The sequence below is a fragment of the Leptosomus discolor genome, chromosome 7, assembly GCF_034619465.1.
Source record: "Leptosomus discolor isolate bLepDis1 chromosome 7, bLepDis1.hap2, whole genome shotgun sequence".
In the NCBI taxonomy this organism is placed as follows: Eukaryota; Metazoa; Chordata; class Aves; order Leptosomiformes; family Leptosomidae; genus Leptosomus; species Leptosomus discolor.
Genome location: NC_141397.1, coordinates 33,269,736 through 33,294,818, shown reverse-complemented (window position 1 = coordinate 33,294,818; position 25,083 = coordinate 33,269,736). Strand labels below are relative to the sequence as shown.

The 25,083-nt window shown below is 36.6% G+C and overlaps 1 protein-coding gene across 1 annotated transcript in view; it reads right to left on the bottom strand.

Moving 5' to 3' along the window:
- CNTNAP2 (contactin associated protein 2) overlaps positions 1 to 25,083 on the bottom strand; it is a 1,109,936-nt gene that overhangs the window by 560,034 nt on the left and 524,819 nt on the right. The window contains exons 5-7 of the mRNA XM_086468640.1: positions 11,776 to 11,979; positions 9,292 to 9,476; positions 5,922 to 6,065 (exon numbers count right to left, since the gene is read on the bottom strand). Of these exons, the coding sequence (XP_086324766.1) occupies positions 5,922 to 6,065; positions 9,292 to 9,476; positions 11,776 to 11,979 (533 nt within the window). The remainder of the gene's footprint in view (positions 1 to 5,921; positions 6,066 to 9,291; positions 9,477 to 11,775; positions 11,980 to 25,083) is intronic.

Here is a 25,083-nt window from a genome sequence, read left to right as displayed (position 1 = left end):
AGCCTCTTTGTTATGTTTTCTGTTCTACGTTATAATACTCAACAAGCTATAACTTCATTTTGTGAAGCAGAAGGATTTGGAGTAGCTGATCATGAACAATGCCTAATATTTGTAGTTAGTCAATCTTTCTCTGAAAAAGAAACTGCATTTTCCCACCATAAAATTTTACTCTTTGGGAAACTGACAAAAATTCAGTCAAATTTATTGACTTCCAAGTCTTTAAAACGTATCTGTAAACAAGCCTAGAATTAAGGACATGAATTTTTCACTCTGGTTCTCATGTTATTTCTCATGAAGGACCACAATGCTAAGATGTATTGCTATATTTTTCCTTAGAAATGATAAAAAATTTGTAGCAATCTTTGTCCAGAATTAATGCATCAATGTAAATGTAACAAGAAAAACTCCTCTGCTGAAAAATTTCTCTAACATGTGGCAAAGTGGATCCTGTTCTACGATTAGTTTTTCTGGTGCTCTGTGGCAAATGGATGGCAATTTCAGTTCAGTTTAGAAAGGAAGAATTTTATCTGATGAAGTATGGAAATTATACTATGATCAGTACAGCAGTTTCTTTGATATTTATTTGTACATTTAAAAAAAAATATTAGGGAATTAACAACATTTTCGGCTAGATGCTTATAGATTAGGTTCACCTAAGCACTGTTCAGAGACCCAATAGGAGTCAGTCATCATCTTTATCACATAAATACTTTTAAACTCCGTGTTACTGACTTCCTGTTGTAAGCTTTTAAGTCACACAGTTTTGTATTCATAGTGTGTAAAGGCATCTGACAGTTAATCTTAAGGGAAGATAGAAAATTTGGAAGCGAGATAGAAACTTTGTGTCTTAAAAGCTGTGGGAAGAAAGTCCTAAGTAGTTTTTTTAAAAAAGTAATTATTTTCAATTGGAGATGGGCCAGATGACATCAATAAGGAAGCAAGGTTTCGCACTCATTTACCAATGTCCAAACCCACCACTTTTTAAAGGAACAACACATCAGAAAACACTTTATCTGTATCATAGCAAGATGCCAGCTATGTGGCAGATTCAGTTTCTTATATAGTGTTTCCATGTCAATACAGGAATAAAAACAATAGTCTCTTGAGCACTCAGAGAGATTCTTAGATTCCTCTGCATAACCACCTCTGTTTTCTACAGTGTCGCAAGTTATGCTGCCACACAGTCTATTCATAAAGGCCAGTAGAACTTGTAGCAACTAGACTATCAGGTTGGCAGCCTCCATCAGCAATTAAGGAACACTGATGTTTCTGACAATCTGGAACTAATGAAGAGATTTATTTTTTTTTTTATGCTGAGCTCCTAAAAGATTTGTTCCTATCTTTATGATACAATTGCAGCATTACAAACCATGTTATTTTCATACACCCATGTTCCATGGATAAGAAATATATCCAAGAACTTAGGAAAATAATTAGCAAAAACAACTATAGGAAGCTTTTAAATTATTTTGAATAAGAGGAATTACAACTACTTTCTGACGAAGGGCAAAGGATCTCCTTTGCTGCCCAGTTGTCCGGCTATTCTATTTTTAGTCTAAAAGTTGCCTAGAGTTTTTAAGTTTTTAGCCAATTAAGCATTAAATCAAAATAGTTTACTCATTTGTTTGAATAATTTAATCTGAACATTCCCAAGTATGCTACTGAGTCCTTTTGGTTAAACCACAAATTTTACATGCAGAAAAAAAACCCTGAAGAGCGTCTGAAATACCCTTTGTAACCCTTTGTTAACATTCTCAGTGTAATGGTCACTCTATGGATTAGAAACAACTTCTCTTACACAGTTAAGGCAGTTCCGTGTAGATACAGAGGGCAACAGCATTTTGTAAGAGCTGACATCTCATGGTTCAGTCATAGATGCCAATTAAGTAGCACTCAGAAAGCATTTCGTTAGACATTTTAAAGAGTTCCTTTTGCTGCCTTGTTACTGAGAGGAACGAGCAACTTCCTCATAAGAAGGCGGCTTTCTAACCAACTGACACCCTCCTGTCATCCTGACGCATGGGATACTTGCACATGTAACACCTATTAATGTTAATGGCACCAAATGCATTCAAATCCTTTTTCACATCAGTGAATGTATTTATCATGAACTGTAAAAGATTTCTTGAGTCAGTAATATATAATTCTAATTTCTCTGCTAGGTAGTATTTGCCCTATTGAGTTATTCAGATTAATCTGAACTGGATTATCGATTCCCTCTATGACTGTAATTTATGAAGTGAATCCTCTTTTAAGTAAAGCCCATCTGATATAGATTGCTCACTAGGTCTAGGTCAAGAGTCCAAGCTAATCTGCAGTTTGTCTCTATAATAGCGTCCTCGTGTTTCCAAGAGAAAGAGGGCCTTTTCTGCAGACTCAGAGTGACTTGCTTAATAGCTCTCTGGGCAATGACATCCGGAAGTCAAAAATATATCGTGCCTTTATACTGAAACTGTTGGTCTTATCAGAGAATTTTTCATACTACATTGGAAGGGAAATGGGGAAAACATCCTAACTTGGGTCATTTGAGCTTTGCTTCACTATCTTTCATCTGTGCTGCAAATTAGCTTCATGTTTACGTCTTATAAATCAGATTTGCCTATACACATTCAGATGCTATCCCTCATGGAAATACTACTGGGTCTTAAAAGCTTTCCCAATTAATAGAGCTACTGTCTGAATACGTAGCTCCCAAAAGAGAGGTAAGGAGTTTATTAAGACTACAATACCTGTTAAATCAGGATTATACAGTACAGGCAATGTATTGTACGCTGCTGTTTATCTGATTATTTCAGTATTTTTCTCCAAGTAGCTTATTACTCATCGTTGAGCTTAACATAACATGCACTTAATACAAATCATTTAAAGAAAACACTCATCTAAGGTTGTACATGATTGAGCTCAGTAACACACGGTGTAGGAGTTGCAGAAGTGGGTGGAGCATAGACCTGGTAGATGCAAGGACAGACGGTAGCAAATATGATTCTCCTCAGCATTTTTCAGTTACACACTTTAAAACTGGAGAGACTGTTCTATGGAAACTAAATCCCATTAATATTCATGCTGCCTGCCCTTAATTTACCTCTGAGTAGGAAAATTTGATAAAGTGACTAAACTCCTAAACTCAAATTTCTCTGGGCTTCTTGTTAACTGCATAGTCTAGTCTCTTCTCACAAGTAGTACAAGTACAATATTCTTCAGTTATGCAAGGTAATGAAAGTCCTACAAAGCTTGTTGTATTTTGGTAGAAAACAGAAAAGATGGATGGAAAGATTGTTTACAAGCACATTCCTTGTTTCTGTCTTAGTCCTGAGTCAAGTTGTACACATGAATTGTCACCTACTGTGCTAGTTAGTCACTGCCAACTCTTGTTTGCAACTTGATTCAGGAGAAAGCAGACACTTAGATTCTCTTTCTCAGCTTTTCTCCCCTACTCTCCCTTTTGGGCATCTTTATCATTTACCTCATTCATCTTCTATGAAAACAAATCAGGCTCTGCTAATAAGAACCACAATAACTGCTCAAGACTATCCGACTCATTCTCCCCAAAGAGCTGTTGCCACCTTACACACCACAAATGACTGCCAAAGCTTTTTCCCCACTATTCTTGCCCTCTAAATCTAAAAGAAATACATTATTAAAGTGAGTGTTGGACTTTATTTAAATTTAAATTGCTTCTGAATTGCTTTTACATCCTTACTTTTCAATAAATTAAAGAGATGCTTGGTGATGCATTTTCGCTTGTAGTACCTAGGTATATGAGTCCCAAAAATAATTTTAATTTTGTTCAGAGACAAATCAAGATTATCATCTTATTATCATCTTTGGTTCTCTTGGCCTCCTCATTCTGAAAAATTGTCAACTCCCTTTCACTGTGACTTCTGAAATTCAACTATCTGCATCTGAGAATTTTTTTTCTGTCTCACATCTCTTTAATAGCCTTCTTTCTTCTGTTTTTTTTTTTTTTTTTCCCTCCCTTATGATTATTCTCATCACCATACTGATTACTTTGCTTGTGTTCATTTTCATTACATTTTGTCTGCCTTGCCTCTTCAGATAATGCACTGTTTAAGGCAGGGTGTGCCTGCTGTTATGGGTTTGTACAGGGTCTCCTACGATGGAGCTTTGATCCTTGTTGGATTGCTTAAGTGCCATCATCATAGACCTGATTAACAACAACAGTAGTCTCAAGAGTCCATTTTTCATGTGAAATCAGGGTAAAAACTAGGTGACAAAAGTCTTTTGTAGGAAACATAGAATACCATGTTGATTTAGTTAGAGTAAAATGGATTGTGCTTTTGAAGAGCTGAAGCAACTTAAGTAATTCTACTGAAAACAAAGGTCACTTCTATTTTTATAGCCATTCTCAGAATTGGAAATCAGCAGAACCATCAAATTATCTACCATGCCATAGCCTCTTGATGTAATATTAACACTGCCAAAGCTTCTTATGTGGATTTTACTTTCATGTTACAGGTAACAGAATTTTAAAAACAAAGAAACAAACTAATAAAAAAACAGAGAGATGATTTTATAGAGGCTTTACAGGCCTGATAGCTATGCCACACTTTTGAAAGAATAGGATTTTAACTACAGAAACCTCTTAAGTTCAGAAAGAGACCTTAAGAGTATGTCCTACTAATTTGCAGTGGACTCAACTGCAAAACAGAAAAACTGCTCCTGTACAAAGATCCTTTTCTAAATCGGGCATCAATCTTTGAAAATCATGGTTATATTATAAGCTTAAAATGCACTGCAGGCAGGAAATCACAGGCAATTTTGGAAAAAAAAAAAAAGTCAAACAATCAGGAGATCACATGACTGGGTCGAAAAATTTCTAAAAGTGAAGTCGTTCTCCACGGCAAATGACATGCCTTTGACAATACTGAAGAAATTAATGTATAGAAAAGGTTCTAAATATCAGGCTGTATATTCAAAATTATCCTTTGATTTACCATGACTATTTAGCCATATTGTTCATACAATTATATGGAACTTCACCATTAAGATCCAAGGAATAATCAATCCTTTGCACTTCATCATCACTGCATATGTAAATCTTTACTATTTATTACATAAATAGAAAGGCAACAGTGGAACCATACATGCTGTTAGCAGGGCTTTGTCAAGGCTGTAAACTTGTACAGAAGTAAGCCTTGAACAACTTATTCACACCATCTCAAACTCACGGCAATAATACATTTATTTCTCACCCACATTGCCTTTGTATGCCAGTAAGCAATTTTAGGAACATTTAGAGCCTTAAAAATACAGTAATTAAAGTACATTCTTTCTTAATCACCCTGCCCACAAAGCCGCAAGTTTGAACATGAAAGCAACTATGAATGCTTAAGCAAGAGAAAAAAATAGAATAAAATGTTAATAAGCACTGTAATGTTAATAAGCTAAGTAATGATTTTCAAGTCTAATATCTTGAAGCTTTTCACAGCTACAAGAAAGGCCTGTAGAAGCATTCCCTTCCAATGACTTCTGCACTCCAGAAATCAAACCATCTCTGCAGGCATGGAAGATAGCAGGATTTAGAACCACAAGAACACTGCAATTGATTTAATAATAAATCTTGCCTGCACTGGTTTTGGGAGGATTATACTATAATTTGGGAGGAAAAGAAAGAAGTAATTATTTGTTCAGATTATTTTATTTTAAAAAGTAGTTATCACATACTGAAGGTCAATTTTGGAAAGATGAAATGGGATCCCAGAAGTAAAATGTTCAGACATAATAATAATAAGTCACAAATGTACGTACAGTAAGATCTTCGGGCATGTGATAAAATTTGTTTTGTGTTCTATATCATTCCAGTATATCACAAGAATATCAGCTACACAAAGTCACAAACCTTCTAGTCTCCTTTAGAAGGAGAAGCAGAAGTTTAGATGACCATTAAATTACGCTCTTACCACATTAGAGGGTTCCAATTTCTTCCTTTTGGCAAGGTCAGTGATATTATTGCCATTGTAGTTGATGCTCTCCATGCAGCCTTTGAAGTTTTTCCTACTGTTAGAACTGGGCTTCCCAGAAAAAGGCATGCCTCCAAAGGTTATCTTTGAACGAAACAGAAAACAGTAGATAGTTACTGGAGGGCAGAGACTTCTGAACAAATTTCCCGTAGATATGTTCGCTGTCTTTGAACACTCAAACATGGCAGTGAATGAGAGAGCTGGCAACACTGCTTACAGAAAAAGTAAGTATCAAACAAGCACTGCAAAAGCAGAAAGAAAGTCTGTAATAAATTTGTGATTGCAAATATTTATGGTAGTAAATCCCAAGCATTACTATTGTCCAAATAGTGAGCAGACACACACCACAGTTGTTCACATATGGATTGCTCTTCTGTTTACTACTGAACAGTACATATTTCAAAGAAATAACTTGGAATAAATGTCCACTCCAGTATTTTTCTGAACATGACATGAAATTAGCTGGATAATCTGATTCAAATCATTCACTCAGCTCCAGCTGTGTACCAGAGCTGAGATTACAACACAGCAGTGGTGGGCTCCAATACAATGCATTTGTTTCCTTTAATGCTTATCTATCTACTTCATCCAGAAGAATTTTACAGTATCACACAATTAAAGATGCTATCCCCTGTTAGAGGCACCTTCCACAACTGAGAACAAGGTTTCATCATGTAGTTGTAGTCAATGAGGAGATACCACATGACTTGGCAGCCAAATCAGCTCCATACAGAGGATGAAGACTCAGCCATCAAGATCAAACAGAAACTGTTTTTCTCTTAATGCTGAATTTCATTACCCTAAAACACTGGGTTATCCAGAATCTCTAGTGATAGAAAATGAAGAAAACCAAATATTTTACAAACTAAAAATGTTCATCTCTCATGAAGTCTCTCCCTGTTACTCCACAGAGACTCTACCACATCAGGGTCTTTTCTGAAATGTTTGGAAGTGAATAAATGCTACATCTTTTCATTAATATTTTTCAGCCCAAATCTGAAAAATAAGGGACTCGCAAGATTAGTCCCTGCAATCTATGTTAAGTGTTTGTATCTAATAGATGACAACATAAATAGCAACGACACCTAGCTTCCCTGCCACATGAATGCTCACAAAAATGTCTATTTGTAGTCTGCTCCTGAGATTTGACAGAGCCAAGCTTTTAAGTATCATCCATTTTTAATTCCATTTGTTATTACTGAGAGCAGAAAAATGCGGTTCCAGGGACAAATTTCCAATTTTAAAAGCGTGTAAGATACTACTTTCTATCCCAAAGAGGAGCCTTTGACTTGGCATATAAGAATAACTAAAGCAATACAGCTGAACACAAAATATTTATAAACAGCATGCACCAGCTAACATAACTGTCCAACATAAAAGTGTTTTGCAGGACACATCGTCAGGTATTGTAAGTTGACATGATTTAACTTTAGAGAAGATATAGCACTTTACATGAACTGAGAAATATGACTGTAAAATTTTAATGGCTGCCAAACATTCTTTTGCATGTTGTAGTTACGTGTTTGGATAAGAGAAAATAGAAAGGAAAGCATTTTTAAGAAAGGCATAAAAATTGCAAAAGACGCGTATCTTGACAATGAGTTAAGAAGGTCTCACACAAATTTTTCTTTTTTTACCTTGAAAATGCAATCAGAACTAATGTTTATTCTTCTTTTGTGCTTAATAAACTTTTTTGAAAAAGATTAACAGAAACTATTTTTTCCATGCAAAATTCTCTTGATTCTTTCAGGTTCATCCACTGTGATTAATTTATCACAAGGGCAACATATTTAAAATTAGTCTATGACTACTAACTCCAAAATCAGCGATATAGTTGAGAGGAAATGAAGAAGAAGTTAAGGCTCTTGCATTTATATGAACCATAGAAACACATATCCACACACATCTGAATAAGTTAAACACAAGGAGATTGATGTACATGGAGACCGAAATGTATCTGAGAACTGGCAGTGAGATATCCAATGTCAGAGAAGAGAGTGAGTCTCCTGGATTCTACTATTACTAGGGGTAAATTTGTTGTATCCAATATATTTATCATGTAAACATTCTACACACATGTATGGGTTTTACATATATATATATAATATATATATATATGCAAACTGGCAACCCTGGCTTATGCCATTCAGCCTAAATTTTTCTGTAGTTCACTCACTTGAAAAACCTTAATAAAAATCTATTTATGTGAGTTTTCAGTAGCTTAATGCAGATCTTCAGTGCTCGATGAATAACAGAGGTACAAGCAAATTTGTTCATTCTTTTCTCATTACAACTGCTACCAAAGAAGGCATTCATAAAGATTTGTTGGAATGTAAGTAAATATTTGATTTGGTAAAATTTACAGTCGTAAGTAATTTTTTCAAACATTCATACCATGTTCTTGATCAAAAGATTGTTTGTAAAGGTATCAATAGATAAGTTAATTCAAACATTCCTGTATTACATCAATTTGATTCCCTCTCACTGCTTAAAAAGTTGCAAGGATGGAAATATGTTTGTCTCAGCCAACCACATTAATTCTCATTAGAAACCGTAAAGAGTGCAAGAAAATCATTACACCAAGTCTGTAATAACCAACATGTTGAAGTTCACGTAACAATTTAGAGGAACTAAAGAAGTTTGTAATAGCAGAAACCAGAGTGTAATCACACAACAAATCCACATTTAATTACTACCAACACTTGTGTGCATTAACTGACTGATTAAACAAAAGTTTTCTTAGAACTTTCCCAACTCTTTAATGCTTCTTTATGAAAAGTAATTGATGGCATGTTTGTGTAAAATACAAGGACCTACCTGCCTCAGACAAGAAAGATCAAGACCCATATTAGTAAAAAGATTCTAATCCGCTTGCTTTGCTGAAAATATATCCTAATTGTCACCACAGAATGAGCCTTCCTGATTCAAATGCAAAAGTATCACCTGAATGGAATAAAGATTGTATGGGTTTTTTTTTTTCTAACCCACTTTCCCCTTACAGCAGCTGCTTTTAGAGATTTTAAAAGTAGTGTATGCTTAGCTCACTGAATAAGATAGATCTCCCATTTTAACACAAAAGGCTGAGATGACTTTTACACCAGATGGGATCTGGTAGAATAATGAAGAGAAACTTAATTTACACTTAAGAGAATAGTGTTGGAAATAAAAATCCAGAAAATGCAAAGGAAAAGATAATTAAAACAAATGTACAAAAAGGCACCAAAACATCTTAAATTATATTATTCTTTTCTTGTTGGATTTATCTTTATAAAGCCAATTTGAGTGAAAACAAGCACGTTTCACTGTCTACCTCATAATCTAGGTCCAGGTAATCAAATTCTCCATTGGTTCTGAAGTGCTGCACGTGTCTGTCCAGGGTCAGATTGATATTCCTCCCGTGGCGCTCTATGATGATGGAGTGCCAGTGGTGATCATCCAAGAGGCTGCCAGTCATCACAGATGTGTGGCCATAAATAGAACCAAGCTGGTTGCTGCCTAAGATGAGAACAGAAACAATAGCATTTCTCACCTCGTACCAGTTAGGTAAACATTTTCCTCTTGTTGTGTCAATATTTCAGATGAATCATACCAGGCACACAATAAGCTGGAAGAAGTCAGTCCACTATAAAGCTAAGAGATGCCCAGTGGAGAGCTGCTGCCATAAATACACATAGCTAGACAACATACAGCAAGTATCTGATCAGTGAACTGTATAAAGAGTTATTCGTAACAGTAGTTATTTGGAGGCAGACCAGAGAAGCAGTACCAGTTGTAAAGTTGCTTTCAACAAAGGGTTTTCTGTGTTTCCATCCCTACACTACAGAAATGAAAAGCTGTCACCTTTGGGCCAGGTCCTGAGCTTCCCTGGAACTCACTGATTTATGACTCTTGGGGAAGACATGATCCCTGATAATAGAGTTCGGTAACAAAAAGCCTTTCAGTCAGAGTCCTACACTTTGTAGGCTCTTCCGGTATAACTATACCAGGAGTGTATATCAAAAGGCTCAATGCAGACTGAGCTAAAAGCAGCAAGAAGTGTCTTCTGCTACCACAGCTTACTTCGGTCTTTCCTCCTACAGCAACCTTCCTATTCTGGAAGTCAAACTATGACCAAGGGTACAGTTTTGCAGCGCACTTTGTGTTTTCCAGGGGCTGTTACCAGCACAGTTATGCTTAGTCAGAGATCACATTTCACTGCAGTCTGACTGACATGGCTAAGCCAGCAAAGGTTGATAGCACGGATCTCAACTGAAGCAGCAAATGACTAATTCAGCAGTAAGTTTAAAAAATTGCTGCATTGCCTAATACCTCAGTGCAATCTTCCATGTTCTGAATACATGAAGACCTAAAGCATTTCTGGAGCTGAGAATTTCTTACCATCAAGCATGCCTGCAACTCATACATTAAGGTTTGTGCATGTTGATAACACATCTTGGCAAACCACATTTCATGGCTTAAGACATTACTCCCCTGTAAATGACCACACTGCCTTTTTGCTGAAGGCCACTGATCCTTCAACAGTTGCTGGTTAAAAAAAAAAAAATAAAAAATTCCATGCAAGTCCATAAACCTCAGTTTCTTCAATGCAAAGTCAAATCCAGAGCAAAGTGAAACTTAAATCCAACCCTGTCTCCCCATCCTCCCCCTATCATGACGTTTGAAACTAAGTCACTGGTTTTCACCAGGCAGAATGAACATTCTTTTCTACTGACTGTGGTGCAAAGACAATACTCTCAGGCAGAAGAAGAATAACACCTTAAACCATGATGTCTGTTTATTAAGTGAGCATGTGTCACAAGGCCTATTCCCATTTCTCAGCCTAGTGACTTAAGGACATCTCCATCCAGCACATACATGGAAGTTATAATAGCTTATCAAGATAGACTGAACTGAAGAATATGGAGAAACTGGAAATGAATGGGTTAGTATTGCAATTAAAATTTTTAAAAATAGATAACTGCTATAGGACGATGTGCTTTCCTCCTCACCATCTGCTCACATTGATCTTTAGAAAAAGAGCAGGGAAGATGCTAGTGGAAATAATTACTATTCAATGTAAATAATGAACACAATAATTTACTCTTCATATGTCTGTAAGAGAAATAAGGAAAGCTACATGAAGTCTTTTTCTAAAACTCTTTTGTTTGAAGGGGAAAAAAAAATACCTGAAACCAGATAAACGTGGGGGGGGGTTCATAATAAATGTACTTTATAAATCCAGTCACTCAGGACCCTGCAGTCTTCCACTGGGAGGGAAAAAGGAAGCTGGAACTAGAGTAACATCTACAGGATTCTATAATAAGATTACTTGATAAATCAACATGTCTTCTTTCCTTTCCTAGTCCTACTTCTCAGATGCTAGGAAGACTGCTGAACCTCAGCTTCACACAGCCTGTAGCTTCCCAGATTGATACCTTTTGCTGCAGGGTTCCCAAGGGTGACCTTTATTCCTCTAGCACTGATGACAGTGTCCTTCTCTCACACAAAGCCACAGCTGAGGCCAAACATAATTCTAGCAAGGCTTTTTTTTTATTTCTGGGGAGTTTCTAGTGACAATGTATTGCTGATCCAATTTTTCTGTATGATCTTATTTTCATGGTATCTCACAGAGTAAAAAAGAAGGAATAGAACAGAAAAAAACCCATATAGAAACTTATAGATAGGGAATGAACAACAATTATCTGATTAAATGATGTGGCATACCATATTACTGGGAAAAAAAGGATGTAATATTTGACCTAAAATTTTTGTGGGAGAGTTAAAAAGTACACAAAACTAAACAATGAAAGCATACCTAAATTTAAATTTAGAACAAGTTTGCCTTTCTTCAGTTCCAAGGTGATATAGTCTCCTTGCTGTCCTTCTCCGTGGAAGATTACACCTTCACTTTCAGAGGTCTTAAATTTCAGAGAGATGACATCTTTCAGTGTTTTCATTTTCTTGTTCCTGAATCTGTATGGTAACACTACATGGCCATCAAAATTGATAACATCAGCCCCTAAAGGAAAAAGCAAATAACATTGTTGATGACAGATTATATATTCCTGTGGCCACTGGAAAAACAGGCATGCCATATGTAGATTGTACCTGAACAGAATAAAAAACATGCAAGTGTGACGTGCATTGTAAATAAATTTTCTCTTGACCATAATTTAATACTGTAGAACATAGGAATCAGGCAGGACATAAATTTAATCCATAGGATATAAAAAAAAAGAAGATTCAGGAGGACAAATACGAAACTATATTCAACATCTTTTGGTTTCTCTCAAATATATTTGCTGCCATGGACGCTTTCGTAATTATAGTTGAAAATGAAAGACAAACCTCCAAGTGGTCACTAATACTTCATTTGATACCTGTTTAAAATCCAGTATAGGTATCTATGAGGTCTGTAAACAGTAAAACATAAACCCAAAGAAATTGCCTAGCAATTTCAAAAGATTCCTCAAACTGCATGTAAACCATAGGCATAAGCCTTGTCTAGTTCAGGTTTGTATGGAAATCTTGGGAAAGTTGTGACCTCAACTCATTTTGAGAAGAAAAAAAAAAAATTCTGTGATTTGGGCTAATTTTTATTCCAGGTTTTGTTTCATTCAAAATCTGGGAAGAAAATTGAGGGATGCAATTGGTATCATATAATCATACGAATGAATCAGATGAACAATGAAACAGATTACAACCATATAACTTGAACCTACCCCCAAATCCTCCTAAACCTGCAAAGACTATTGATGCAATTATAAACTTTGACCCCCTTACTGTTTATGCCAACTAAATGGTAAAGAGATTTTATTCAGTACATAAAACATGAACACTACAAATTGACTGCAACATCTGATGTTTATTAGTATGTAATATATATCTCTTGTATATCAGAATGCAGCAACATGTATTAGAAATATCACTTTTCTTTATAAAACACACCTTACAGTACACATTCCAAAAACAAATGCTTATTAAGCTCTAAGTGCAACTGAAACTCTCAGCCTGATCAGGTTCTTCTGAATGACAAATTCCAGGAACGTGAATCAGCCCAGAACTAACTATCAGAATGTCACGTTGTATCTATGGTGCAAGAAATCCATTAAAAATTTATCAGCATGCAAGGAGGACACAATTTCTCAGGCACAGATGCAGATGTTGTTCTCAGAAATGAGGCTACTCTGGTTCACTTTCTGAGTCTGTATTCAGCAGCAACAGTATGTAATTTCAGAGGTGGGGTTATCTTGAATACGCTCATGAATCAAGTAACTACATTACTTCTAGAATTTCTTTTGAAGAAACAAAGGAAATCATTAGAAAAATATTGTAATAGAGATTATATCATCCTGTTGTTTTTGCTTGTCTTACAAGCTGTCAAGGGATCCAAGAAATGCCTTACTGAGATTTTTGTACTTTTAGAGATGAACTTTTAGAAAAGCAGGAAATCTGTTTCTAGAAAAAATATCTAAATGAACGTCACTTACCACAAAAATCATGGTTCTACATAAAGCAAATCTGCTATACAGATTATATTGTTTTGAATCTACATACGACTGCCTTGAACAAATGCTACAAATGAGAGAAAACTGATGGAAATTACAGCTTAAGCAAACTTCATAATATACAGCATAAAAAATATGATTCCATACACAATGTCAGATATTTTCTTCCCTTAACATTTGCTAAATTTACTTTCTGATGGTATAGGAACCCCTCTATAGGGTATATCATCATTGCCCTAAGGCCAGCCGGTACCACTTCATAACATCTGCAAAAGTTACCTTCACAGTGAGGTATCTGATCCAGAGCTGACCAGGACAATGACTTGACTTCAGTGGGTTTGTGGACTCACAACACGTTGCCCATGAAAAGGGAAGTACCCCTTTTGTACCTATGCCAGTGTTGCAGTTATGTATACATGTTCTTCACAGCATTTGTGACACAAATTCTTACCACGCGCTTTAACAAAGCAGAGTAAAAGTTGCACGTTTTTTCAAAACCTGGCCCTGAATTGCCATATTTTGAAAATCATGCAATTAAAAAAAAGAAACTGCAATAATCTTTGATTAAGCAGGTTTTTTTATGCATAGCTGTGCTGGTGGCATGCACATGGGTCTGCATGATAATTCAATCACCTAAAGATTACATAGCAATTATGTTTAAGAGTAATCATATGTAGACTGGGGTAATGACTTGTGTTCCTTCTGTGATGACACAGCTATTTAATATCATGATAATTACCATGATGCAAAATGGTACTTAGACAGTAAACCATGTAATTCCTATAATTGCGGTGTAAATATGTAATTTTTCTCATCCTTAGCCACTTAGCTACCAGCATTAGCAGGAAAGAGACCTAAGCCATCACATACAGTATGTTCACCTCCAGTGAAGTCTAACTGTCCTCAGAAGCTATGGCTGCAATGAGGGGAACATTTTTTGAAAAAAGATAAACTGCAAAAAAAAGTAAGAATGAGGGGAAAAGGGAGAAAGAGGAGAAAATGCAGGAAGATGAGGAAAAAGAAACTGATAATTTAAAAAAAAAAAAAAATTAGAAAGTACACCTCTGATTTCTTTCAGGTTTATTTCTCCCCTATTGGAGTTCCTATGACATGGATGGACTGGACAACACTGTTCATGTCTTAAAAATATAACACCACTCTCAGCTGGCTAGGAAGCCATGTTAGGCCTTGTCCCAGTATAAGTCTGAGATGCCACATTAAAACCATTTAATTAGTTAATGGCATCACCTCATTCAATTTGACTCTAAAAAATAATCACGTCAGAAAGCCTTAAAAATATTGACAGGAAACTGGGTGACAAATGTGACCCCATTCCAAGATCTCAGAGGAAAATAGGTCATCAGTCACAGGTTTCCCTACCTATACTTTTGTCCTGTACTTTTGGCCACATGCAGGATTTGGTAAAACTTGTTCAGGAAATCAAATCTGTATAAAGACTTTTTTTTTTTTTTTAATTCCAAAATTAATTAGAAACCACTTCAAATCAGAGTCACGCTCCAAAACTTCTCTATTTCCTCCCTTTCTGGTGAGAGAAATATAACTACCCTCAGTGTCAGCATCTGAAGGATGAAGACGTGCTCATTCACAATGACTTATGAAAACAATCCCTGTCATCAGACACCATAAAATAACACTGATCAGAACAAAGTAGAACAGCAAAGTACTTTCCAGAAAAATGCTTACCGTACAGCAAACAAATCATCACTATTAACTACAAATTTAACACATTTGTATTTTTAAATGTCTGTTAATCTCTGAATGATGGACTCTACAAAGCCTGTACAGAATATTTCATGGGGATTAAAAATATAAAAGTTCTGTACTACTGATCCACAGCAACCTTAGCTGAAATTTTCTCACTTCATTATTTCTATTTCATCTGCTTAAATCTTCTGTTTAGATGAAATGATTTTTAGGGAAAAGATCTTCACTTGTAGCATTCTTTTCTTACTCCATAATGCGAGCCTTATGTCTGAGGTAATAAAACTGCAGCAATCAACAACATTAACCATCAACTGACCACCAGTCTTCTTAAAACATCAGAGATGCATGAAATCGTCTCTGTCTGGGCCAAAATATTCCACATGCGTAGTTTCATTTGTTGTAGCTATTAGTCACAGGCACTAAAATATTATGACAAATATAAGCACATAACAGTGTATTATTTACGTATTTTAATAGCAAAAAATGAGGTTTTCTCCTAACAAAACAAGAGATAATATTCAAAATCATACCAAAACCAAGCTCTCATTTTGTTATTACTCACAATAAATTACATACACAGAAATTACTTCAGAAGACCCTAATCTACTTTTTCAACAGTTCCAAATACTGTCAACACAATAGCATGCTGAATTTGCCCCTGGGGTCTTTGCAGCTCCAATCGCCGTGGCACTAACTCAGCTGAGCTCATGTTAAGAGATGCATTGCTGCATTTCACCGCACCAGAAAAACAAGGAAGCTGTGCTCCAGCACAGCAGTCAAAAGTTTGTCTCCTCTTTCGTGCTTTCTTACAGTGAGGCAGAGACCCAAAGTTGCTGTGTTCAAACATCTGCAGTGCCGCTGTAAGGACATGGGCACCTCAGTGGCTTGAAATCTGTTGCAGCAAAACTGAGAGTACCTTTACTCTCTTTTTCAAATGGCAATGCATCTGCCACATAAGCAAAAAAACAACCCCAAAACCTAATACAGATGCAGACGTAACTTGCATATCCAACAATGCATACTTCTTCATATTCTAAGAACCATAAGGTGAAGGAAAATCAATTTTAAATTCCTGTTGCCTGCTTAGCTTCCACTGCACTGAATCTGAATCCTGTCATTATCTCTCAATGAGTCCAACCCTAAGTGATGAAAAGCTTGAAAAAGAAAAAATAAATTTGCTATGAGGTTTGGAATGTTTTTCTTGCTTTTCTTTACATTAGATATAATGTATATATGGCAACGCAGTATCAAAGTAGCAGAGTGTTCTGTCAAGGTGTACTTTTAACTCAATTCTTGGGTAAAAGCCACAAACTTTCTTCTTACATTTTATATACCTGCCAGAACCTCTGAAAATAAACCTGCGAGGAAGTATTCCCTAAAGTGGTGAGAATGCTTTGCCAAGTTCTGAGTGCAACATCCACTGAAGGTACATCAACAGCACTCGGTGCTTTTCAAGTATTCTCTGAATTGCAAAGCACAGGCATATTTTCCTATTATTATCATTACTTGTTATTACAATGCCGGTACACTACTGCGCATTTTGCTAGCTCTTGTGCAGGTACCTGTAAATGTGTGGTTCTTTGTCTGGGATAATCTAATGCCTAATAAGAAACAAATGCAACAAGTGAAATGAATAAGCAGTAGAACAAAAACTAAAATGACGGAAAACAATATAAAGAAATGTAGTCTAATGACCATGGCTAAAAGTGTCCCCCTCTCTTTCTTTTTCAGTAGGACAATTGGGTTCTTCCTCTAATTTGTGTAGGTAATGTTTGTGTATCTAATGTTAAACTCCGTTGCTACGCAAGATAATTGTTGCTTGAGACAATCATTTTGTGATGAGTGTATACACCAGTGCAGTGCTTTGCAGAGCCACACCTAACTTCTGGTTCGTACCATGTAAGATAAAAGCAGGTTCTCGAGGAAAATCTGGAGGTCTGGCAAGGCATTAGTTACAGCATACACAGAAGAAAATACTTCCTTTCAAATGTTTTAGTAAGATTTATGAATTCAGACTAAGCCTTCAAATACACCACAAAATTATTGTCCTAATGGTGTGTACAACTAGGATTATTTTTCAAGTACTTAACACTGTGGTTGATGATTTTTTTTTCTGTCAGACCTGATGTAACACAAGATTTTCAAGTAAATTTTCTTTCATTAATTCTTCAGCTTTCAAAATGACAACTTCATTTAAAATCAAAATGGGAACATTTTAAAATACGCTATAAATTGGATAAACGAGGCAATGAATACATTTATAGTATACTGTGCAATTCAGCTTTAGCACCCTAACCACAGTTTGCAAATCAGCCTGTACTGAATTGTATGCTCCTGTAGTAGACTACTGACAGCAGCAGAGACAACCAAGGTAAGGGAGTAATTCAAGATAATCTTCAGCTGAGATAAAAACGGTTTCTTCCATAATCTACTTTGGGTTGTGACTCCAGAAAGTCAGTTAAAATGCATGGTAAGAGATGCAGTCTATTTGAAGAACTCTGCTCATAGGGGAGTTAGGAGATTGAGCACCACAAAAGAATACAACTTCCATGGCAATATGTTTCTCTGCCTAACTCCAACTATTCAATTGCTTAAACAATGAGTTTTTAATTCTTTTCCAACCAGAAAATCTCTTGAGCTGACCTGTATATTGTCATGTTATTTTATAAACAAGGTTTTTTAACGTATTTTGTCCTAAGAATGTAATCAATTTAACTGTTGATGCACGCTTACTTCTCTTTAAAATAATTTTATTCAAATAGTTAAAGTTCAAATTAGGAAAAAAAAATTGAAGGCTGTTCTGAAGACCTGCTGAAGCCTGAGGTTGAACACCTGCATATTTTTAACTGTCCTTGAACTACAAGGTGCAAATTAAACTGTGTCATCTTCATTGTCTCAAAGTTACACTGGCATGAACATCATCTTCATGAGTCACTGATAAAGTAAGACACAGTAGGGTATAAAATCTTTCCCTTCTACCAAAACCTCCTCCAGTGTTTCTGGCTGTAACAATCATGCTTTAGTTTGATAATTTTCCAGGTCATAGCACAGTAGTATTCACCAAATGTATAAAACACAGACAGCTTAATACATGAGGTTTTCTACTATAAAAAGTTTTCATATGTATAGCATTGCAAGAGTCATTTATTATTGTAAAAGTTAAAATTCAAGCATCTTGCAACTATGCACTAGAATCAGCAGAATGTTCTCTATGACTTATTATTCTCTAGATTCCAGACAAATTTGGTAAAAATACATGTATAATTGAAATATTCTAAAGAAACTCAGCTTTTTGTATTTTACCATGCTGATTTACAAGTCAGAAGCATTCCTTGCAACCGTCAATGTATTTAGTTCTATCTTTCATTGTGAAATCTGTCATTTGATATTGGGTCTCAATGGGAACATTAAAGTGTATAATTAAACTCTGAAACCAGGTACAGTAAAGAACTGACTTCATTTGAAAACAGCTAGTCTTTACCAATGTTTTCACTGTTTATTAAAAAAGTAAATCACAAGAGCTCCAGGTCAATAAAGGACAACTCTGAGTCTCACACAGTAAGTGGCCAAAACAGGTCTCAATCCTTATTAAACTGTAGAGCTCGCTCATTACTTAATGAAAAAACCTACTGCAAAATAAAGAAGCTGTACCACATCATACAACATTTACACTCAATTTACTCAGCGAATAAATGAGCTACAAAATGGACAAGACAATCTATTAAAACGTTAAGGAAACACATGACTAGCTGGAGCCCTCGTTTTAACGTTTACAGCCCAATGAAAACAGGAAGACGCACAGTAGGCCTACAAAATACTGACTTAAAGTTTCTCTTCCTAATTTCTTTTTGAGCTGATGCCACCCAATTCAATCATCCGGTGGCAGATAATCTTTCCACGTGACTTTTACTGTCTGGATTCTTTAAGTACACTCATTATTTAAGGGAAAATTCTTCTTTCTGGCTCATATTCTGTATCCTTTATTCACATAACTGCTCTCAAACACGTATTATTTACTTCTTCCAACCATGGAGCTCATATTTAAATTGAACATTCAAAGAGAGGTGCATACGCACTGATTAAGGAATATGCAGCAGGGACAGTTTCAAGCTGCTGTACTCAAATCACATGCAGTAAAAATCTTGCTGTAGTCACTCGAACTTCTGCAGTTGACCCTAAAGAGCAAAGACTGCAAGACTGAATCTGAGTTTTGGCCAGGGGACACTCACATTTATTCTAGTGAGTAGCCTCATTGTTGCCAAAGGCACACAAATGTGCACATTAAAGGACATTTCTAATGGATGTATAGTCTTCCCTTCTTTCTTCCAACTGCCAGTCTGACGCTGCTACTAATTCCACGGTGCTACACCAATTTATTTTAGGAAAAGAGATACTAAGATGGACCATATGCTATTTTCAGCTACTGCATTTCAATTAAAAACTATGAGTTAATAGAGGCAAATCCTTTAGCATAAATGATAGTGGAACAACTTTCGGTGTTTATAAGACAATCCAGTTTCATTGTCACATTTCCAAATTATTCAGAGACAAATACCCCGTGTTTAGCACAGCATCAGAAAAGCAGACCACTGGAACTTGGTGTTGGGCAAATAATTCAACATTAGTAATTTAGACAATTATTTTTTTCTCTGCTTGCCTAACATCCAACATATCTAAGACCATGCATGTCTCTAACGTATTCTTTACTCAGTGTCGTCTTGCACATTTTCATGGAAGAAAAGGTATTGATTTCTGACTTGCAAGCCATAAAATTTGATCCCCAAACTCCACTATGCATGGATCAAGTGGTGAACTTAATGGTGGGTGAATACAGTGGGTTTTTAATTCCTTTGTATGTATTTTAGCATGTATAATTAAAAAAAAAAACAACCCCACTCATATGCAACTGTTTGAGTCAGCGCTTTATTTTCAGATGACGTAAGCTGATTTAGTTCTGCTTTGGTTCAGTGAAAGTCTAATATTTTACTATAACATGGAGACAGCCCCCAATGATTAAGGGTGTGCTATTGTAATAGGGCAGTTGCCAATTTTAAGTGAATGAGTGCTTTATTTGAATAACAATGATCAAAAATTTCAGGATCTGGTACTGCATTGGCATCACCTGCAACTCTGTTTACACTCCATAGAAAGAAAATCCCCAAATGACTCAATACACAGTAATACGAAATGTTCAACTTGCATTATACCAAGTGTATAGAGTGAGATAGCTCCCTGAGAGGAAAAAAATTACTTTTGTTTCAGAAATGCTCTCCATGACATGGAGTCCAGCAGGTAAGATCATGTAATCACAAAATTATTAAGGCTGGAAAGGATCTCTAGAAATCACCTAGTCCAACCCACCTGCTCAGAGCCTATTTGCACATTTTATTCTGCTAGAAGCACTGATTTTCAGTTAAATTGGCTTTCACCTTTTTTCCTGACCTGAAACAGGAAATAGGACATTTGCTTTTTTTCCTTCCTCATGTTTATCGGGCTGTACTTTCCAAGGTCAGTGATACATGGTGTCTCCCTCCCCGCCACCAGAGATGATTTATCTGTAACTTCTAGCAGGCTTTACAGTTTAAGATTTGCTGGTGTTGCAGAGTTTACGACCTTCAAATTCCCCACTTGTCAGAACAGTTCTGAAGAGTCTTTTTTCAGCGTGAGTTTCTTATGGCATCTCAGCTGCGTGACTGGCTGTTCCTCCCCTATGAATTGTACCGTGCGTTTCAGGCTTCACTGTGTAGTCAGTGCCATCAATTCAGTCTCCTCAGCTCTAGATTATTCTCCATCACTAAACGCTGAAAAAAGCCAGCAGGATGAGAGTTTCTTCTCAGGAAGAGTATAAGGAAGTCCCTCACATCCATTAACAACATACAGCAGGTGCAATACTTACAGATACTGAAACACATTACTGCTGTGATTTCAGTTCTTCGTCTACTACTACTGTTTTGCTTTTTCTGGCCTAATGGGTTAATGTCTTTTAACTTTTCAAACTCTGAAGTAAGTACAGACACTAGAATCTAAAATTATTGCTTTGTTTCCTCATTTTTGTAGTGACTGTCTCTAAAGCTACAGGCTTCGAGAGCCTGTAAGATGCATGAGACAGTCGCATACGATCTTAAGACCAATCAGGCAGGTAGCTTTACTTACAGAGAGCTATTTTAGAAGCCAGAAGCCTTCCTTGCATTCCAGGACCATTAAATTACTTAGGGTCCTCACCAGCCTCAGGCCCAAGGAGTTTAAAGAAAGCATGCCTTCTGTATCAAAGCAGCACACACACACCTCCGGGAGCCCATGGCATCAACTCCTTCAGCCTGAAAACCTCCGAACTAGGCAGGGGTCAGGTTCAGCTCTCTCGGCCTGGAGAAGGAACCAGGGAGGCAGCCTGTGGGAGGTGGACAGGAGAGACCCCAGTAACAGCCCTGGGCTGGACACCCTTCCCAAGGCAAGCACCCAGCCATGGGAGGTGGCAGGGGCAGCAGTATGGGCTCTGTGCTGCCTGCCAGCGGGGACAGGCCAGGTTCTGCTGGTGGCCTAGAAAAGGCCTCTCACCATGGCAGCAGGCCCACCTCTGGCACAGCACAGGGTGGGACAGGGGCCTTCCCAGGCAAGGGCATGAGGCCGCCTCTCCCCCTTGGCAAGCCCAGGCCCAGCTCCCAGAGCAGCACATGGGGCTCCCCATGTTCACCGCCACTAGCACTAGCTAATGGACTGGACTGCTCGCACCCCGAACACCAGGTGGCAGTGGCAATGCAGCCTCGCTCAGGAAGGAGTAACCCAACAGGGACACATGAAATCCTCAGATTATGGTCTCCTGGAGAAGGAAACTTGAGGAGAACAGAGGGAGATATCACTCCCAAGCCCACGAAGTAGGGGCTCTTTCCTTGCCGGCTGAAGGCATGGTGCAGTACTGCGGTCTCTAAGGCCATGGCATCGCTACTGAATTAACACAGAATATCAGAGCGAGCTTATGGCGAGGCCCTGTTTTGCTGCTGAGCGCTGCATAAGCAAGCTTGCTAAGATTCAGCAGAGTTGAGGACAGAAAATATCTCAACTGACACATCACGCTGCTTGCTTAAATGTTAGGGAAACACAAGGTAAAACTTTTGCTCAATAGCGGAGTCAGATTAAGTAAGGGAAGGAAATGGTAGTTTGGGTTAATCAATTTGAAAAGTCTGGAAGGCTCAAAATATAGTAAGAATATATCTTCAAGACAAGAAACGTCCCCAAAATCTACTAGATTTTTTTTTTTTTCAAAATGAGAAGCCACAAAACAACATACGTGTAGCTTTTCTTTTAGATGGGTCTTAAAGATAGCCAAACAAAGTTTGCAAATGATCTGAAACAATACTTTCTTTCTCTCAGTCTTCAAATGATGTAAGATTTTTTTTTTTTCAGATGATGGAAATACTGAAACACTTTTCTCAATAGTTATTTCCAAAAACCTGCTATAGAGGGTATTTGCTTCTTAAAAACAATTCAACCAGCTCTGTATGTTAGTGACTTTCACTACAGCAAATATTCATGTTCAAACAATGGATGAAATTTCATAGCTGCTATTTAGGGTATAACTTATTATGTTTAATAAGCAAAGAGAGAATAACAGTAAAGATTGTTCCACATGGGTAAGAGAAGTATGTAAATGTGTATAGACGACTCTCTCCAAGTTCATAAGATGCTGCTATTCAATCACGAAGCAATAAACGCTACACATGAATAAAAGCTTTTTTTTAAAAAAAACTCAGATGTGTAAATCAAGATTCCATTGCAAAGAACTGCCTCATTCCCTTCTTTAAAAATGCTCTTCCCTTGTGCTGGAACAAGACACTTAGAGAAATTTTTCTTACAGAATCAGTTGTGATGGATCTGGTGTTTGAAATTTCTTTTTCACCCGTTATCCAGGCAACAAGGTTTAGAACAAAACAAGTAAAGCACCTAGCAGGCAAGTCTCTCTTGGTTTACTACACTGAAATACAACCTGATCTAATATGCAGTATGACAGCCACATATAGCATACACTAGACTTGGTTTGTAAAGGAAAATGACTTCCTTTTGGGTTTAACAAATTATTGTTAAATGTGTACGTGAAGTATCTGAGAAAATACTTCATCGAAATGGCAAAATTCTTACTAAAGTAACAAGTAATGGACACGTAAGTGTGGGGCAGCATCCTAAACTGAAATATCAATAAATGCCATTCAGAGACTACTATCAGAATATTTTAAAATGCGAGTTTTAAGTAGATGAAAACTGTATAGAAGTTAAAAACCTGATAATTCATGTTTAGTTTGTGCATGCAATAGTTCTTTGGATAGTCAGTGTCATTGTTCCTCTTGTCCATCAATTTTTCTCTATTGAAATCACTGCTGAAGCAGCAGGAAAACATCGCAAGTCAGCTTCTAGCTTCCTGACTTAAGAAGTTCTACCAGAAACTCGGTTTTTAATCACTAGACTTGTACTAGTGAAAGATTAGTCTTCCATCTGTTTAATAAAGACAACTAACTCCTACTCCATGCCGGAATACTCTTCCAAGGGAAAAAAGAAATCTAAACATACATTTGACTTTTTTCTTCTAATGAGGCATAATAAATTCTGAAATAGCGGCCAGGTGGTCAATGGTTAGGTACTTACATAAATGTGTATTTGATCTTCAAAAGCGTTAAGCACAATTTAGTCTGTCAGAAAACAATGGGAGAAAAATAAGCCATTTTATGTAAATATTTAAAATTATAATCAGTATGTATGTATGTACATCGGTTTGAAAACTGCTAATTACTGCTATCCAACTAGACTTCTTCATAACAAATACACAATTCCTAACAAAGAGCCACCTTCTGTGTCAACGGAGGTCTCATACTCAGTTCAAAAAAAGAATACCCCCTCAAGAGTACCTCCATTGTTCTTTTCTGCTTACAAAATCCTAGTCTTGAATAACCTCACTGATCACTGACTGAAACAAGGTAATTTAATTTAAAATTTTACAAATTCTCTGTACAAGACACTAAGTACAAGACTTTGCCTGAAAAGGCATACTTTTATCTTTCCCAGAAGTACTGAAATTATTTTTAATCTTTGATTTTTACTTATGGTTTATGACTTATTAATTTCAGATGTTTTTTTAACAAAAAGTAATAATTGCTAACTTAAAATTTAATACCAAAATGGCAGTATTGTACAGGTGAGAAATGCAGAAAATATTTACTGTGTAGCAAGTTAAATAAGGTGAGAAAACCTTTACTGGGTAAAAAATCTGCTCAGATTCAGTTAACAAAAATCTCAGTTTTCCTTAATAAAAACAAAATGCTACTTGTTCCGATGAGTAATATTTAGAGCTGTTTTTACACAATCTGCGTCTTTCATTTAACCTTCATTTTCGGGTCAAACGATCAAATACACTCTATACCACAAAATGGTATACACTTGCATGTTCATGAACAACGCAAACTGCATGTGCAATGCTGCCCTTGTGTCTCTCTGCACGTTTGTGTACATCTAGATAAATCTGCAACTATTGTGGTCTGCCATTATTGCTTTGGGTAACTAGCTTCACATCACTGGCCTCTTGAAAATGGGTAGACTGGTGCATCTTACCAAGCTGCAAAGAGAATGGATTTTTTAGCAGAAAAATAACACATTGCTAAATTTCATTGAAAAGTGCCAATTCAGTGCCTTCTAGTCGATATATTCTGTAGACCACTGCTCTAGGTTTTTTTCAGCCTATGGGGTTCTTTGCCAGGGTCATATTTCCTTCTCTGGTCTTCTGCTTATTTGAGCCACTGCATTAAATAATAGAAGGATTGTCCACAGCACTTCATAGGAGATGTATCTGATTAGAAATCAAAGCCCAAAGAGAAAGGACACCCAAACTACAGCTCCTAAAACTGCTT